The sequence below is a fragment of the Rhinoderma darwinii genome, chromosome 11 (assembly GCF_050947455.1).
Source record: "Rhinoderma darwinii isolate aRhiDar2 chromosome 11, aRhiDar2.hap1, whole genome shotgun sequence".
Taxonomy (NCBI): Eukaryota; Metazoa; Chordata; class Amphibia; order Anura; family Rhinodermatidae; genus Rhinoderma; species Rhinoderma darwinii.
The window spans coordinates 82,364,061-82,383,681 of record NC_134697.1 but is presented as its reverse complement, the minus strand read 5'-3'; the positions used below and the strand labels follow the sequence as shown (position 1 = coordinate 82,383,681).

The 19,621-nt window shown below is 44.4% G+C and overlaps 1 protein-coding gene across 1 annotated transcript in view; it reads right to left on the bottom strand.

The window, feature by feature from the left end:
• Window positions 1–19,621, bottom strand: part of VSTM4 (V-set and transmembrane domain containing 4) — a 66,181-nt gene that overhangs the window by 22,790 nt on the left and 23,770 nt on the right. Inside the window, exons 4-6 of the mRNA XM_075842842.1 lie at window positions 18,996–19,103; window positions 18,365–18,389; window positions 11,844–11,953 (exon numbers count right to left, since the gene is read on the bottom strand). Of these exons, the coding sequence (XP_075698957.1) occupies window positions 11,844–11,953; window positions 18,365–18,389; window positions 18,996–19,103 (243 nt within the window). The remainder of the gene's footprint in view (window positions 1–11,843; window positions 11,954–18,364; window positions 18,390–18,995; window positions 19,104–19,621) is intronic.

The following is a 19,621-nucleotide window of genomic DNA, read 5'->3' as shown; positions in this document are numbered from 1 at the left end:
TTATAATATTTTTATGTGCTGGCCACTAGAGGGAGCAGTTCGCAAAATTGCAGCATGGTCACTCTGGTAAAGCAACCTCATTGACTTATGCTGCAAATTTGGGATGGACGCACTCTTCTCTAGTGTCCTCACTCAATCCCCCCTACCTTCTTCTGGCTAGTGCCGGGCAGCGGAGGGGGTTGAATGTCTTCAAACCACCTACACTATGCACCGCCATTTTCTGAGCAACTTCTTAGATACATGGCCTATGTCTGATCCTGTCAGATGTTACATGTATCTAAGCTTACCACCAAGCTTATCCCCCAAACACACACTCAACGGACTCCACCATAAATTACCTGCTGCCGCCGCTGCCTCCGCTCTTCTTACAAAGTTCCTTGCGCCTCGGCTCCTCTTCCTTGCGCCTCTGCTTTGTTGAAGCTATTGCTGGAAGCCGGCGCCGGAAGTTGTCATCTTTCTGTCCGGCAGCGGGTTCCGTTTCACAGGAAAATGGCGCCAGATTTCTCTCTAGGAACAAGCTTCTTTGTGTTACTGGTGTGAACTGCGCATGACAGAACATGCGCAGTTCACTTACAGACGGCGCAAGCTTCGGAGAATGGAACGGCTCCTGTTCGCATTCTCTATGGCATTGTATGTGCTGTATAGCATCTTAGTATGTGTCGTTAATCGAGACATACACAGATGGAAAAAAAAATGTCAAGACAACAGCACAGATCTAGGAATGGAGATTATGTTCCTCATGAGAGGAAGACACGTGCCAGATCACTGGAAGGGAGTTGACTTGATTTCAGGTTACAAATGAGGTTGCTTTGGAGTGAAGTTTGGCAGTAGCCTTAGCAAGACCATGTCATGGAGGAATATGATGTATGGATCCATTTATGACAAGGCTTGAAGCTCCCCTATTCTCTTGACAGATGTTCTGGCTGGGGCAGACACACCACATGTGCAAACCGTGCAGCTGTCCAGGAGCCCAGTACATTGCATGTAAGGCCTGATTTACACGAGCGCGTGCGTTTTGCGCACGCAAAAAAAGTGGCGTTTTGCGTGCGCAAAAGGCACTTAACAGCTGCGTGTGTCATCAGTGTATGATGCGCGGCTGCATGATTTTCGCGCAGCCGCCATCATTATGACACTCCGTTTGAATGTTTGTAAACAGGAAAGCACGTGGTGCTTTTCTGTTTACATTCAGAGTTTGACAGCTGTTGCGCGAACCACGCAGTTCGCACGGAAGTGCTTTCGTGCGACCTGCGTGGTTTTCACGCACCTATTGACTTCAATGGGTGCGTGATGCGCGGACAGCGCACAAAGAAAGGACATGTCGGCACTGCCCCATAGCCTAATATATATGCGTACGACACGTGTGAAAAGCACGCGCAACGCACGTGCGTATATTACGCTCGTGTAAATGATGCCTTAGGGACAGACAGTGGCTCACAGTTCCTGGTGCATCGTTGGAAAGACACAACATAGCATGCCATGGTAAACTATTGGAGTGCGTGGGGGCCCACACACCCCTCCGTACACGGGGCTCTCCACTGCCTGTGTCCACCCTTGATTATGACCAGGAGGAAATAACCTTTTAGGATAGGTAATTATGTGGGACCTCTTCCAGAGGTTCAAAGGTAGGTGAGCATAAACCGTTTAGGACTAAAGCAAAGTCTCATTTTGCCATAGATCTGAGGATAGTAGGTCTCATTCTAGCACACAGTTTCAGGAACCTTTTCACCAAGGGCTTTTATGACAAGGCTCTTACCCAAAAAGCAGGCCTGGACAAGATTTGGACCTTTCAGGTCGATAGACTCAATCCTTTTCCGAATCCTTCCTGCTGGAACTGTAGTATGTTGTTAATCCGCGGTTTGGAACTATCCACTCCTTGAGTGAAATATGAAGCTGAAAAAATCCATTCGACCATTGTGTAAGCCTCCTTGGTAGATCCAGACCGGGACTGTGAGCAGGTCTTCATAAATTCATTGGACAGCCCTTTAGATTATAAAAGAAGCTGGTGAACCTTCAGGCTGTCAGGATGGATGAAACTCTTCAGGTCCTGGCAGAGTTGAGTGCTCTGAGACACCAAGTTCTGGACTGGGGGAAGTCTCGAGTAACACCCTCAACTCATCTGAATGAGTTGGTAATACCATGACCTCTGTGGCCAGAATGGTATGATGGTTCTTACCATGGCCTGGTCTTGCCTGATTTTTATCAATACCCTGGGTATCAAGGAAACAGGAGGGAAATCTTAGGCCAGCCTGAACCTCATAGGGATGGCCAGGGCATACACTGCCAAGGGATTGTCTCCCTAATAAAGGGAGAGTAATGTTTCCATTTATCACTGAACCTGTTCGCCATGACAACAATCTCTGGCACTCCCCACATCCTGGTGATCTGCTTGAAGATCTCTAGATTCAGAGACATTGCTCCCAGGACTGCTAGACTTGGACTCAGTCGGTCGGCAATAATGTTGAGGGAGCCTTGAATATGTACGGCAGACATATAGGTAGGTTCAACTCTGTCCATATCAAGATCTTTCCCACCTCCCTGAGAAAGGGTTCTGATCAGGTGCCACCCTTCCTGATGTTATGATGTCTGACTTTGCATGTCCAGAGGAAAGCAGTCTGTGTAGAGTATATAATATAGCTTTGAGTTCCTTTAGGATCAAGGATATAGATCTCTAGAGGGGACTCCTTGAGACCTGGACTTTATACCACTCCAGTTGTACTCCCAACCTAGTTGAGATGCATATGTAGTCAACACAATCCAGATTCTGGATCAGGGATTTTGAAATGACGGATTTTGAAATGACAGGGTGCACCTATTTTTCAACCACTCCGGGTTGCATGTTAAATCCTGCATGTGTTATTTACTCTTTACACTTACCTTGCTCTTGTATAACATTCATGTAACATGAACTGACAGCTGACTTCTGACCTTAAATCACTGTCAGTCCTTTCTCTCGTTTTTTTTCCGTATGAATGTTTGCATCTTCCCCACATTTTTTACCCCTGTGATACTGCCTGAGGAAGGAGCCGTACCGGCTCCGAAACGTGTCGCCTGTATCATTATCATTAAAGAACTTTCTATATGAACAACCTAGTGTTGGTTTTGGCCATGCAGCACTAGAAACTACCAAAATACTACCCTAAAAGGGAACAGTGCTGAACCAAGGGCGGCTTTTAGATATATTTACCTGGCAAGAAGTATAATATCGCAATACCACTTTCCCAATTTATTATCCAACACCATTGGAGTTACTAGACAGTAGTTTGAAGATGGAGCATCAGATGAATCGTCCAGGTATGAAACCACACATATCCCCTGTGTTCTTGCAGGCAGCTGTAGCGGTCACCACCTTAAAAAAGTTGTAAGGAGCCGAAGAGATCCTCAACAGAAGAGCTGTGAATTGCAGGGTGCTTGACACTGCCTCTCATCTACACTGCTGTTTTTAGATATTTTCATAAGAGATAGAAAAATGGGAATGCGAAGGTATGCACCCTTCTGGACCAGGGAGACTATGAAATCCGTTTCATGGATCTGAATGTCACCTATTTGAATTTCTTCTTACTGAAGAATCGGAGGTCGATCCTTTCCTTCACTTGCCCACAGGCTTAAGCTAGAATTACAGGTGAATACACACCAGTTCCACTCCCAGGAGTAGGGACCTCCTCTAGGATCTTACTTTCTAGAAATTGTAGAAAGGAGACATCCAGGATGACCTGACATAAAGGAGCAGTACGAGAAATCTTCCCGGAGAAAGCGAATGACTAGCCGGACTGCATGATCTTGAACCCTAGGAAAGGTTGTAGTTTGCCAGCTTCAGAAGAAAGTTGGAGGCGCCCCATACAGGAAGGATCTGGTGTCAGAGTTTGGGCTTTCTGGTGTCAGAAATGGAATCTGAATCACCACCTCCAGTGGGAACTGTAACCTTAACGCAGAGCCCTAGACTGCTCAGTCATCCTGATTGACTTTGTTAAGGGCTCTGGGCTCTATAGAATTCTAGAGAACCTTGGTCTGCCTCGATATTGACTTCTTTGACATCAGAGGTAGTTTTTCTACATTTGAAGGGTCTATGTCTACCTCAAGAGGACTGGTGATAATGATTACCCCTTCTTGTTACTAAACGACTCATACTCTAATCTCAAGGAGGTTGTACTTGGAAGCATTAACTACGACTCAAATTTTAAGCCAGAGAGAATGTCTACCAGTGGTAGATAGGGCATTAGTCTTGTCTGACAACCTTATCTGTTGGGATAGTATCACCCAGGAAGTCGGGGGCCAAACTGATGATATCATCACCTTTAACTCTTGCATCTATATCAACTTGGATCTGAACAATCCAGTTTCGATAATAAAGGTTGCTGAACCCCATCCTAAGATGCATTCTTGTGATTTGTAGCCAGATGCGTAATAAATGGCGCCACTGGCCTGATCAGCAGAGTAGGTCCTTCAAAGCAGACACTTGAGTGATTTGACCTGAACTCGGCAGGCATCACAATTCATGCAGCTCAGTGAATTCAATTGGAGGTTGTTTTTCTCTTAAAAACCACAGACCCTTGTTATACAGCAGACATGCTCCAATATGTCTTGAGTATATTGCTCCTTCTCCAGCAGGCAACTGCTTCTGGTGAGGAGCAACCTCCAATATCTGTCGCCAGAACCTTCTGAAGACATCTAAGAAAATAGATTAATTAGACATTTATACCAAGAAAAAAAATAAGTATATAGCTGCGCTCAATGAGGCAGTGGAGCACTATGTCTGGACATTAAATGCAGACATGAAACAAAATGATGAACACTCAGGGCACTTCCACCCCAACACGTGGAACGTCCCAAGAGACGCTGACTAGTGGCAGGAAAAGGTTAAGGTGCAGTACTGAAACAAACAGCTAAAACACTAATAGCAGGCTGTAGTAGCAGTCTCCAGACCAGGGGTGTATCTAAAGGCTCTTGGGCCCTGGTGCAAGAATTCAGCTTGGGCCCCCCTACCCCTCCCCAACACCACCAGATCCCTGCGCGTGCCTATGCCCAGCCACCTTGCCCAACAGCCCCCATAGATGCTTCCACAGTATAATGCCCCCCATAGCTGCCTCCACAGTATAATGCCCCCACACAGTATAATGTCCCCATAGCTGACCCCACACAGTATAATGCTCCCATAGCTGCCCTCCACACAGTCTAATGCTCCCATACAGTATAATTCCCCCATAGCTGCTTCCACACAATATAATTCCCCTATACAGTATAATGCTCCCCATAGTGGCCCCCATACGGTATAAAGCCCCCATAGCTGCCCCCATACAGTATAATGCCCCCCATAGCTGCCTCCACAGTATAATGCCCCCACACAGAATAATGTCCCATGTCTGCTTCCACACAGTATAATGCCCCATACAGTATAATGCTTCCCATAGCAGCCCCAAACAGTATAAAGCCCCCCATAGCTGCCCCCATACAGTATAATGCCCCCCATAGCTGCCCCCACACAGTATAATGCCCCCATACAGTATAATGCCCCCATAGCTGCCCCCACGGTATAATGTCCCCCATATCAGCTCCCCATACAGTATAGTTCCCCCATACAGTATAATGTCCCCCATACAGTATAATGCCCCCATATCAGTCCCCAATATAGTATAATGCCCCCCATATTTGCCCCACATACAGTATAATGCCCCCATATCAGCTCCCCATAGTATAATGCCCCCCCATATCAGCTACCCATATAGTATAATGTCCCTCCATATCAGCTCCCCATACAGTATAATGCCCCCATATCAGCTCCCCATACAGTATAATGCCCCCCATATCAACTCCCCATAGTATAATTCCCCCCATATCAGATACCCATACAGTATAATGCCCCCCATATCAGCTCCACATGCAGTATAATGCCCCTCCATATCAGCTCCCTATACAGCATAATGCCCCCATATCAGGCCCCCATACAGTATAATGCCCTCATATTTGCCCCCATACAGTATAATGCCCCCCATATCAGCCCCACATACAGTATAATGCCCCCATATCAGCCCCCATACAGTATAATGCCCCCATATCAGCCCCCCATACAGTATAATGCCCCTCATATCAGCCCCCACACAGTATAATGCCCCCCAAAATCAGCCCCAATATAGCATAATGCCCCCAATATCAGCCCCCAATATAGCATAATGCCCCCAATATCAGCCCCCAATACAGTAAAATGCCCCCCATATCAGCCCCCCATACAGTATAGTTCTCCCCATAGCTGCCCCCATACAGTATAATGCCACCCCATAGTTGTCCCCCATACAGTATAATGCCCCCATATCAGCCCCCATACAGTATAATGCCACCCATAGCTGTCCCACACAGTATAATGCTCCCCATATCAGCCCCCACGGTATAATGCCCCCCATATCAGCTACCCATACAGTATAATGCCCCCCATATCAGCTCCCTATACAGTATAATGCCCCCATATCAGGTCCCCATAGTATAATGCCCCCCATATCAGCTACCCATATTATAATGCCCCCCCATATCAGCTACCCATACAGTATAATTCCCCCCATATCAGCACCCCATAGTATAAGGCCGCCCATATCAGCTGCCCATACAGTATAATGCACCCCATATCAGCTCCCCATACAGTATAATGCCCCCCCATATCAGCCCCCATACAATATAATGCCCCATATCAGCTCCCCATACAGTATAATTCCCCCCATACAGTATAATGCCCCCATATCAGTCCCCAATATAGTATAAAGCCCCCCATATCTGCCCCACATACAGTATAATGCCCCCCATATCAGCCCCATACAGTATAATGCCCCCCCCACGCCATATCAGTCCCCCATACAGTATAATTCAGCCAAGCGTGCATATTAGAAAATGTATAAAATTACTTACCTATCCCCATTCTCACGCCGGGTGAAGGATCCTTCTTCTCCTTTGGTCTGTGCTATGAGTGACTCGGCGCAGACTGATACGATGACGTCACTACATCGCGCCTGTCTGCGTCAAGCTGCTGAGGGCACAGTGAATGCTGGAAAAAGGAGCTGTCAGCTCAGTAAGTGACTCGCGACCCCCCGGAGGTCTTCACACGACCCCCCCCCCAGGAGGTCGCGACCCACAGTTTGTAATGTATTGTATTGTGGAGTTTGCGGTGGGGAGAGGCAGGGCCGCCATCAGGGGGGTATTAGGGGTACTACTGTAGGGGGCCCGGCCAAACTTAATTGAAAGGGGGGCCCGGCAACTGCCGCAACTTGCCTTTGGTAGGAAAAACAGGCCCCTGCAATGGGGCCTATTCTTTTCACCAAAACAATGTCGTGAGCTGCGGGCCCCCCTCTCGTCAAACACCGCCGTGAGCTGCGGGCCCCCCTCTCATCAAACACTGCCGTGAAACACCGCCCGCTTGCGCGCACGCGCTCAACCGCAAATCTGCAGCGTATTACAGAAATGGTTAAATGATGTAATCGTTTTTATAGTTGGTGTCGTTACGGATGCGGCGATACCAAATATGTGTAACTTTTTACTTTTTTTATGTTTTTTGTAAGGGGAAAAATTTGGTTTTGAATTTTTTTTTTTTTACTTGGGACTTTTATTTATTTATTACAAGCGTATTAAAGTTTTTTAAACTTTTCTTTTAGTTCCACTAGGGGACTTTGCTATGCAATCTTTTGATCGCTTTTATAATACATTGCAATACTTCTGTATTGCAGTGTATTATTGCTTGTCAGTGTAAAACTAGCATGCATCTGTTGGGTCATGCCTCTGGCATGGTCTAACAGGCATTCACTAAAGGCGGACCTAGGGGCCTCTGTTAGGCCCCTGGCTGCCATTAAAACCATTAGCACCCCGCGATCGCATCGCGGTGTGCCCATGGGATGAGAGAGGGAGCACCCTGCCTCTAAAACCACTCAAATGGGGTGGTTGCTATTGATCGTTAAACATGATCAGAGACCACTGTTAGTGGCAGGGTTTAAAGGGAGATGAAGAAAGGCAGTCCCGGGGGCCTTCATTAGGCCCCTGGGCTGCCATGACAACCATTGGCACCCCCCGATCGTGTCATGGGGGGGGGGGCGATGAGCTTTCAGAGGGGGACGCCCCCTTCTTTCTAACGTCTTAGATGCTGCAATTGTGATTGATCGCAGCATCCAAGGGGTTGAATGAACAGGAACAGCGCGATCGGATACTGGACATGCTGGATATCAGCTTCTGGGACAAATCCTGACTGATGGCCCATTCTTACCTAATCAGTGCTTGGAGTTTATCACAATTTCGGTGTTTTTGTTTGTCCACCCGCTTTTTGAGGATTGATCACAGGTTCTCAATGGGATTGAGATCTGGGGACCTACTAATTGGTCTATAATTACCCGGGGAAGACCTAGAAATCTTTTTGAAAATAGGCACCAAATTTGCCCTGCGCCAGTCCCTTGGCACTATACCAGTCACTAGAGAATCTCTGAATATTATGAAGAGGGGGACAGAAATAACTGAACAAGCTCTATAAGAACTCCAGGGTGTAACCCATCTGGTCCCGGGGCCTTGAGCACATAATTTTTATTTAACTTCACTTGCACCATATCTACATTCAGCCGATTCAGTATATCAACTGATATATTAACAGCACTGGCAGCGGCTACATCAGCTGCTCTTTCTTCTGTTGTATATACAGAGCTGAAGAACCCATTTAGTAACTCTGCCTTCTCTTGATCCCCTGTGACCAACTCCCCATTACCATTATCTAGGGGTCCTACATGTTCAGACCTTGGCTTTTTTTCATTTATCTACTTGAAGAATTTTTGGGGATTTGTTTTACTATCCTTGGCCACCTGCCTTTCATTTTGTACTTTTGCTGATTTTATTAAGCTCTTTATAATTTATAAATGCTACAGCTGTACCCTCAGATTTGTATTTTTCAAATGCCCTTTTTTTTTGTCATATATCGCCCTTTTTACAGAAGGTGTAAGCCATGTGGGGTTTAATTTTAGTCGTTTATACTTGTTACCTATGGGAATACATTTTGCACTATATTATACAAAGTGGATTTTCCCATTTATCATTTGTACCATAATTGGACATTAGTTCTTCCCATTCCATGTCCTGAATTGCAGCCCTCATCCTGGGGAAATTGGCCTTCTTAAAAATAAGTGTTTTTCCCCTCCCAGTATAGGTAAAATATAACTATATTGTGATCACTGTTACCGAGGTTTTCACAAACATTGACATTCCCAACAAGCTCTGCATTATTAGAAATTACCAGATCCAACAGAGCTTCACCTCTAGTCGGGTCTTCCACAAACTGGCCCATAAAAATTTCCTGCAACAGGTTGAGGAAATTTCTCCCCTTCGCAGTTGAAGCTGAACTATGACGCCAATTAATATACTGGTAATTAAAATCTTCCATTATCACTACAGTAGACCCCTGTGCAGCCCACTCCATCTGTTTATATATTTGACCTTCCATCTCCTCAGTTATATTTGGGGGGGGGGGGTCTATAGATTACTCCAAAAGTAATTTTTTCAGTATTTACCTCCCTTTGAAACCTTGTGAGTGGAATTACAACCTCCTCACAATCTTCACCCTCTAATGTCTCTATCACACTCACCTTCATATCACTTCTCACATACAGACATACACCACCGCCTTCATATCACTTCTCACATACAGACATACACCACCGCCTACATATCACTTCTCACATACAGACATACACCACCTCCTTTCCTATTTGTCCTGTCTTTCCGAAAAAGTGTAAAACCCTGTCGATTTACAGCCCAGTCATGAGAAGAGCCTAGCCATGTTTCAGCAACACCAACTATATCTATATGTTCCTCCAGTACCAAGGCCTCCAGCTCCCCCATTTTGCTTGCTAGACTTCTGGCATTTGTGAACATACACTTTAACTTGCCTTTCAAATTGCCACGTTTGGTATCAGAAATGTGATTATTTGACATTATTTGGGCATTTTTATTTTCATTGCTGTTTTGTAACAAAAGGATCTCCTTATCCTGTTGCCTAGTCCTCTCCCCACCATCTGTTTCTCCCCGCACCAATATAGTCTGACCCCTCTCTAACCTGACTACCCCTTTTTTTTTTCTACATTGACCTCCCTTCTCTGCCCTAGTTTAAATACTCCGCCACCCCAGCTAGAATTCTTTCCCCCAGCATAGCGGACCCCCTTCCATTTAGGTGCAAATCATCTGAAGAATACAGTTTGTACCCCAATGAAAAGTCAGCCCAGTGCTCTAGGAACCCAAAGCCTTCCCCTCTACACCAGGACTTCAGCCATGCATTTAACTCCTTGATCTCCCGCTGTCTTTCCTGTGATGCGCATGGCACAGGCAGTATTCCTGAGAATACTACTTTGGAGGTCCTTCCCTTCAGCTAAGTTGCCATGGGCAACTACTTCACTTTTTCTTTGCACCAGTTTTGATGTATAGTATCTGCCCAATGGGGGTATGTTTAGCGATGCCTCCTCAGTCAATGCAAACATCTATTGCCATCATCAGTGCTGTGCCTGTTTCTTTGCACTACCTGACCAGGGAAGCAGTGTCCACTTACTTTTCTCCTCATACATGTCAGGCCACCTCAGGTTGTGGCCACTATGAGTGGCATGTGCTTTTTTTCTTCATCTTTTAAAAAAAAAAAAAGTGCATTACTCCTTAAAGTGACCCTATATGGAGTAATATTACCTGGTGCCCTCTAGTTGCCGTGGCGCCGCCGTTTTAGGATCCCCTCTTTGTTGTCTCAAAATGGCCACAGCGCTTCTCAGACCAAGACACTCCCCCTGTTCATGAAATGTGAGTAGCTCTAGTCAATCCGAGAACTGTAGGAGTTTCTCAGACTCGTAGTCTAAGAAGTGCTGCAGCCATTTTGTGACAGTACAGGGGGACCCTAAAATAGTGGATACATGGTAGAGGGACACAAATGGAGGGCATCAGATAATATTACTCCATATGCACCATCATATTTAATTTTTTTTCCCAGGAACAGAGGGTTGCTTTAAGAAGTTTTCTCCAAAAATGCACAAATGGCGCACACAAACACAATGCAGATAGCAACCGGCTGACCGTTTCTACATTTTGCATTTATTCCCTCACCACCACAAGTCAGGGCCCTCACATGCAGTGCAAACAGCCTTGCTTCTTAGGAGGGAATCCTCCCTAATATGGTGCCTAATGGAGACACATGGCGTATTTACAGAACAGTGTGCCTCCGTACAGACTCCATACAAATAACTGCCGCATACTTAAAGGGGTTGTCTACTACCGGACAACTGAAGACCTATCCACCGGATAAGGTCATCAGTATTTAATTTGTGCGGGTCCGACACCTGGACCCCGCACCGATCAGCTGCTCCGGTGGCCTGCAGGCATCGGATGTTATGGCACAGTATGCAATGTACGGAGCCGGAAGCAGTTGGCTCCGTACATTGCATAGCGGCCGTGCTGCCAAACTGCAGCTCTGCTCCTATTCACTTGAATACAGTACTGCAGCTCAGCCGCTATTCCATGACCGGAACTATCTGCTTCTGGCATAAACGTCCGGTGCCCGGAGGCACAGGTGTCGGACCCCCACAGATCATGTACTGATGACCTACCTGTAAATTTAAATTTACATTTACATTTTTGGTCAATTAATTATTAATGTTTTATTTATGGGGGTTTAACCACTGCGACACAAGCAATCAAAAGAATGGGGGTCCTATTTCCCCTCATTACCTGTAAGTTAGTCTTGAGGAGAGGAATGTGCATGTTCATCCCTTCCCTTTCTCCCATCCCTTGGTTGAACTTGATGGACATATGTCCTTTTTTCGACCATACTAACTATGTATGCATCATAGAGCAAAGTTCTTTACCTTTAACAGGGATAGCAGGTGGAGCTTCCTCTTGTTTTTTCTTCCTTCTTTTCTTTTTAGCAGGTCCATAAGACAGCAGGTTAGAAGCAAAGGGATCTCCATCAATTGCACTGACAAATATAGGAAACACATTGTAACACATCAAAATAATGTTTTTAATCTAGTATTCGGATTATGGAAGCAGTAACAAAGACTTGTGAGACCTGTGTCAGCCTACAGTCTGCAGTCACTATCATCATAATTAACCCCTTCCCGCTGCAGCCAGGTTTGACCTTGCTGACAGAGCCTCATTTTTCAAATCGGACTTAGGGGGGATTCACACGAGCGTGATTTGGCAGCGTGTAGGGCGCGTGGTTTTCGCGCGGCACGCAATGCCCTATAGAAGTCTATGGGGCAGTACACACAGTTCGTGTATTTTGCGCAGCATTTGTTCGCTGCGCAAAATACGCGACAGGTTCAATAACTCTGCGTATTTCACGCATCACGCACCCATTGAAGTCAATGGGTGCGTGAAAACCAGGCAGGTCGCACGGAAGCACTTCCGTGCGAACAGCGCACGAGCTGTCAAAAGGATGAATGGAAACAGAAAAGCACCACGTGCTTTTCTGTTTCCAAGCATCCAAACGGAGTGTCTTTGCGAGGAGCGAACCCCGACAACCAAAGCTAACTTCACCGGGTTCGGCCAAACTCGTTTTGGCCGAACCCGGCCAAAAAATTTCCGGTCCGCGACGTCGGGAGACATTCACTGTGCATGGTGCTGAAAGAGTTAAACTGTTTCAGCACCATGGACAGTGACTTGCGATCCCAAAATACATGAACCTGTAAAAAAAAACGAAGTTCTAACTTACCGATAACTCCTGTCTCCTTCCTGCAGTCCGACCTCCCGGGATGACACTTCAGTTCAAGTGACAGCTCCAGCCAATCACAGGCCAAGCACAGGCTGCAGCCAATCACAGGCTGCAGCGGTCACTTGGACTGCCGCGTCATCCAGGGAGGTGGGGCCCGATGTCAAGAGAGGCGCGTCACCAAGGACGCGTCACCAAGGACGCGTCACCAAGGCAACGGCCGGGAAGTTCTCGGTAAGTAGGAACTTTATCTTTTTTTTTACAGGTTTTTCGCTGTTGTGTTCGGCATTCACTGTCGAGGGTGCTGAAAGATTTAGCTCTTTCAGCACCTTGGACAGTGACGGGCGTCGACAAGTCTCATCTCTATGATGCCGGCTGCGCGAAAATCATGCAGCCGCGCATCAGACACGCATTACACACGCAGCTGTCAAATGGTTTTTGCGCTCGCAAAACGCTGCGTTGTTTGCGCGCGCAAAAACGCAACGCTCGTGTGAATCTGCCCTTAGTGTGTTGATAACTTTTATTTTGCTTTTACCTATACAAGCGATTCATAGATTGTTTTCTTGTGACACATTGTACTTTATGTTAGTAGTAAAATTGACGCAACTCAGTTTGGGTCTTAGGGCTCGGAGCCCATTTTTCAAATCTGACATGTGTCACTTCATGTGGCATTAACTTTTGAATGCCTTTAATAATCCAAGCGATTCTCAGAGTGTTTTCTCGTGACACATTGTATTTTATGTCAGTGGTAAAATTTGGTCAATACATTCAGTGTTTATTTGTGAAAAACACTAAAATTTAGAGAAAATGTGGAAAAATGTGCATTTTTCTCAATTTAAATGCATCTGCTTGTAAGACAGATAGTAATACCACACAAAATAGTAACTATTTAACATTTACCATATTTCTACTTTATGTGTGTATCATTTTATGAACGTACTTTTATTTTTCTGGGACATTACAAGGCTTATAATACTTTAGCAGCAATTTCTCACATTTCAAGAATATTTCCAAATCCTATTTTTTTGGGGACCAGTTCATTTTTTTGGTGGATTTGAGGGGGTCTATATTTCAGAAACCCCCTATAAACCCCCCAATTTAAAAACTGCACCCCATATATATCTATATGTAGCGTCCATTGCCACGGACTGTCGTGATTACTCACACGGCGGCCGCAGTCATGAATATGTGAGTGCTGGCCCACATCTCCTCCCCAGGAGACGCCATAGCTCACTTCCGCTCTGGTCCGCTGTGTCCCGTAGGGTGCGTGCGCACACTCGTGCCCGCCTTAAAGGGCTAGCACGTGCACATGGAAATTATCACTAATTAGCCCATGATCACCCTGGACTATAAGAAGGGCCCTGCCCCTTTGCTCATTGCCTGAGCATTGTGTTTTCCTATGTTAGTGTTGCAAATGGTCCCCCAGTGTTATCCTGTTCCCGTTGTTCTCGTGCCCTGTTACCTTTTTCCCCTGTGCTATTTTTTCCTGTGCCTTAAACCTGTTGGAGTCATGTTGTGCCACCGGTTCCGCCTGCTGTGTTACACCACGCCTGGTCTCTGCTGTCAAGGACCCATCTGTGCCTAGCCGTTGCTACTGTCTGAACCACTACAGGTACTCTTGTGCTTGGACTATTCATATATTAACTCGATACTCTGTTGGCCAGCTGCTATCCTGCTACAGTGGTATGGCCCAGTGGGTCCACATACCCACAGATTGTGACAATATATATATATATATATATATATATATATATATATATATATACAGTGCATGTTGGGGAGGTTTTAAAGAATTTTATTCACAGTTATAAAACAGCCTGGGGAATAGATTAAAAAAACGTGTAATGCACACATATATATATATATATATATATATATATATATATATATATATATATATCATAGGGATAATGGAGTTATCTATTAACAAAAGTGTAGAAAGAAAGGTTATAGCTGAATACACATAATGTTAAAGAGTAGAGATGGGTAACAGACATAGTATCTGCTCAAGAGCCCCCTCTATGAGCCAGAGAGGCTCTTGCTCTGGTGGACTTGTATTACATGGACAGCCATTCATCTAAATGGCCACCATGTAATATTACATTTCCCCTGCAGGGTAAATATCTTGTTGGTTGCAGCTTCCCTTGGCAAAATCAGCCATTTGGGAGCTGATTGCTGTGCAGACTTTAATATGAAAGGGGTTGTCTGTGGTTAAACGTTCGTTAAAGTGTTGCAGGGTGCTGTCGCCATTTTTTGTCTGCTGTATTTCTGCAGTCACAGGTGTTCTTGCACCTGCATACATTTTGTATCATTTAGTTGGAATGTGCTGTTCAACTTTTTGTTCTGTTTATGTGATCCATATATGTGGGGTTAGTGACTGCCTCCACTTGTTGTTCTTGCACTCCTCCCATTCTGCCCTGGGTGATTTTAATCAGTTCAATGCTGGATCCTACCATCCCCAGGTATATATGTAGGCTTAGTCCCAGTTCTGGGTGTATGTGCAGCGTAGGTACCCACCTTACAGAGGTCGCCTTGTCGTGGCAGGTGGGCTAACACTTTTTGATCAAAATGTGCACTAAGAACCTCCCTATTTGTAAGTAGATTTAGCTTTAGTGCATATTTATTTATATTTAGTGGTTTAGGTGGCATTAGTGTTGCAGGGTGCTGTCGCCATTTTTTGTCTGCTGTATTTCTGCAGTCACAGGTGTTCTTGCACCTGCATACATTTTGTATCATTTAGTTGGAATGTGCTGTTCAACTTTTTGTTCTGTTTATGTGATCCATATATGTGGGGTTAGTGACTGCCTCCACTTGTTGTTCTTGCACTCCTCCCATTCTGCCCTGGGTGATTTTAATCAGTTCAATGCTGGATCCTACCATCCCCAGGTATATATGTAGGCTTAGTCCCAGTTCTGGGTGTATGTGCAGCGTAGGTACCCACCTTACAGAGGTCGCCTTGTCGTGGCAGGTGGGCTAACACTTTTTGATCAAAATGTGCACTAAGAACCTCCCTATTTGTAAGTAGATTTAGCTTTAGTGCATATTTATTTATATTTAGTGGTTTAGGTGGCATTAGTGTTGCAGGGTGCTGTCGCCATTTTTTGTCTGCTGTATTTCTGCAGTCACAGGTGTTCTTGCACCTGCATACATTTTGTATCATTTAGTTGGAATGTGCTGTTCAACTTTTTGTTCTGTTTATGTGATCCATATATGTGGGGTTAGTGACTGCCTCCACTTGTTGTTCTTGCACTCCTCCCATTCTGCCCTGGGTGATTTTAATCAGTTCAATGCTGGATCCTACCATCCCCAGGTATATATGTAGGCTTAGTCCCAGTTCTGGGTGTATGTGCAGCGTAGGTACCCACCTTACAGAGGTCGCCTTGTCGTGGCAGGTGGGCTAACACTTTTTGATCAAAATGTGCACTAAGAACCTCCCTATTTGTAAGTAGATTTAGCTTTAGTGCATATTTATTTATATTTAGTGGTTTAGGTGGCATTAGTGTTGCAGGGTGCTGTCGCCATTTTTTGTCTGCCATATATATATATATATATATATATATATATATATATCATAGGGATAATGGAGTTATCTATTAACAAAAGTGTAGAAAGAAAGGTTATAGCTGAATACACATAATGTTAAAGAGTAGAGATGGGTAACAGACATAGTATCTGCTCAAGAGCCCCCTCTATGAGCCAGAGAGGCTCTTGCTCTGGTGGACTTGTATTACATGGACAGCCATTCATCTAAATGGCCACCATGTAATATTACATTTCCCCTGCAGGGTAAATATCTTGTTGGTTGCAGCTTCCCTTGGCAAAATCAGCCATTTGGGAGCTGATTGCTGTGCAGACTTTAATATGAAAGGGGTTGTCTGTGGTTAAACGTTCGTTTCCTACGTTGAGCGTGTTGGGAAAGCTCCTGGCGTACATGCTAAACGTGTAAATAGAGCTCCATTAGCTGGTCTACACCAGTATGCCCTTTTTCTTTAGATATGGAATAGTAGAGTAGAATACGCGATTCTATCCTGTGGGATCCTGCAACAAAAATGTGTATACCGCGTGTCATACTTTTTTTTTTTAACATGGGAGCCTATGGTTGACATATGCCACTGTATGGCTTGAGAAAGACCCTGCGACTACAATGGATCAAAACGTCTCTTTTTTGCTATCGATTTTTGGCTAATAAATACCATTTGGACCATGTTGGAGATGTGTGCTGTTATTCAGAAACTTGGTGAAAGTCTGTATTGCATACGTCTCAGGCATACGTTTAAGAATATATTAGTCATGAGCTTTTTATTAGCTTTCATGACGTATACGTTAAATGGATGCCATATTAGTTTATGGGTGACAGATGCCTGTGACAGATGCCACTGTTAGGGCACTTGTTACTGCCTACATTTAACATAAACGTAGGGAGCTTTTCTCTGCGTATATGTCAAACGTACTGCAATAAATGTGACGTGAAGGGGGTTTAAATCCCATGTTATGTCCATGTTTTCATATGCATTTTCTTCTGTAATGTCTTCGTATTTTCTATCATACTGAAGTATTTTTTTTAAGACTCCATTGATTTCTATGGAGACAATTGGTGAGTGTGTTTGGCTGTTTCGATTGGCGGTGCCGAGGACAGGGGGAGGAGTCAGATGCTTTAAATAACTCAGAGTCCCAGAATGAAGCATGCCGCTGACATCTATGCGAGCATGCTTCCGTGGAGTACAGCAGAATACCTGCTGCCGAACTAAATATCGCTGGCATCCCTGGCCAGAGTGACCAAGCTACAGACCCCTGATGATGAGTATTGAAACGCGTTGGGTCGGTTGTGAATAGGAATTTTTTAGCATTGGGAACACTAGCATTGTTTGTATACCTCAACACTAGGAGCTTCCGGTGCGGTTATCACGGACTCTAGTGTGAATTAGGGTCGAGACTATTGTTATGCCCATTTTTCAAATGCTGATTCCGTATTGATATTCTTGTTGAACACTGAGCTATAGTAGGTTCACAATTGAATTAGAACTCAGAGTTTATTATTTAATACGTTTTTATACACACGGTGGGGCTTTTTCACAGTGGTGATTGTACCCCTGTTTTTAGAGAGTTATAAATAAATGTTATATTTTACTCATATATCACACCAGTGAATCCTATGTCCATGTTTTCATATGCATTTTCTTCTGTAATGTCTTCGTATTTTCTATCATACTGAAGTATTTTTTTTAAGACTCCATTGATTTCTATGGAGACAAAATGGCTAACCTGTGTGTAAAAATATCAATATGGATATGTGAATAGCTACCTAGAATACCATTAGCTCCGCATACAGGACTTATTCTCTACGAAAGGCATATGGATCCTGATCTGATTTTTGCCATTGCAGTATTTATTTGCAGCAGAAAGATGTGCAATGTTGGGGCATAGGAATTTTTGACATTTGAATACATCACATACATATATACATTTCCCAGAATAGTTTCATTAAAAGAGGTCCCACATTTGGAGAAATAAAGTGATGTTGTATACATGGTTTTTAGTATCACTGTCAACTGTGCCACTGTAGCTCTCATTGGCATATGAGAGTACCATGCTCTACTAAATTTCTGTGAATCAGCACAATAACATAGTAACTAACTGGATTGCCATAATATATTAGAAAAAAAACTTTCTCTTTACCGTTCATAAGAGCATTCCCATTTCACTGCAGAGAAAAGAGAAAAAATAGAATTAGAACAAATTCTAATGTCAATCATGTTTTTATAGGAGTTTTTTGTACAATATACAGTGACCAATAGGCATCATCAGGGGTGTAATTATTAAAGACTGGGCTCCAAAGCAAACTTTTGACTGCCCCCCTCCAGATTTTGCCATACAGCACCTCTTGTAGATAGCACCCCCACCTCCCCCTTGTAGATAGTGCCATAAAGCCCCCCAGGTAGCTAGTGCCATACAGCCCCTTGTAGATAGTGCCATACAGCCCCCCCCTTAGATAGCGACCCCACCTCCCCCTTGTAGATAGTGTCATACAGTCTCCCCTGTAGATAATGCTATACAGGCCCCCTGTAGATAGTGCCATACAGCCCCCATGTAGATAGTGCCCCCATCGCCCCCTTATAGATGGTGCCATACAGCCCCCTGTAGATAGCGCCATACAGCCCCCCTGTACTTTACATTGAACAGTTTTTGCCATTCATAAACCTGCACAAATTTATCTTGTCCTCCCTCAGACATCTCTTCTCAAGACTAAATACATTTTATTCCATTAACCTAATTTTTTTTTATTTTTTTGTCGAATTAGGCTTCTCACCTTTTGAGTGTGTTCCTTTAAAGATGGTCTGACACAGAAGAATGAGGAGGAATGTGAGCAAACTAAAGATGCCCACACAACAGATCAGAACTGCGTACAAGTAAAGATCTAAAAGAAAAAAAAACAAAAAAGAGAATGACAACCTAAAAATGATAATTATCCACCTCTTCAAATTTAGGCTCTAGTAAGATTTTAATATTGTTCTTACCATAGATTCTTTATTATTTTATATAATATAAGCATATGGCATTTTAGAAATTAATTTAAAAACTATGTCCAGTAAGGCCTTATTCACACAATGCATATTTGATGCAGATTTTTCGTGCATTTTTTTAAGCCAAAACCAGAATTGGATCCAAAGGTCTTCCTTTATATATTTTTTCCGTTCCTGGTTTTGGCTTAAAAAACACTTGCAAATTCTGCATAAAATCTACACTGTGTGAACAAAGTCTAAATGTGTGTTCTTTACAAGGGTTGGCCATAGAGGTATGCGACCTGTGCGGGTGCACGGGATGCTGCACCCTCCCTGCATGTAGATGGCGCTACTTGGCAGGCCGTTTGATGAGCTCTATATCCTCTGTTCCTGGTTAAACATGTAGGAGACTGGGGTAGAGGCAGCAAGAGGA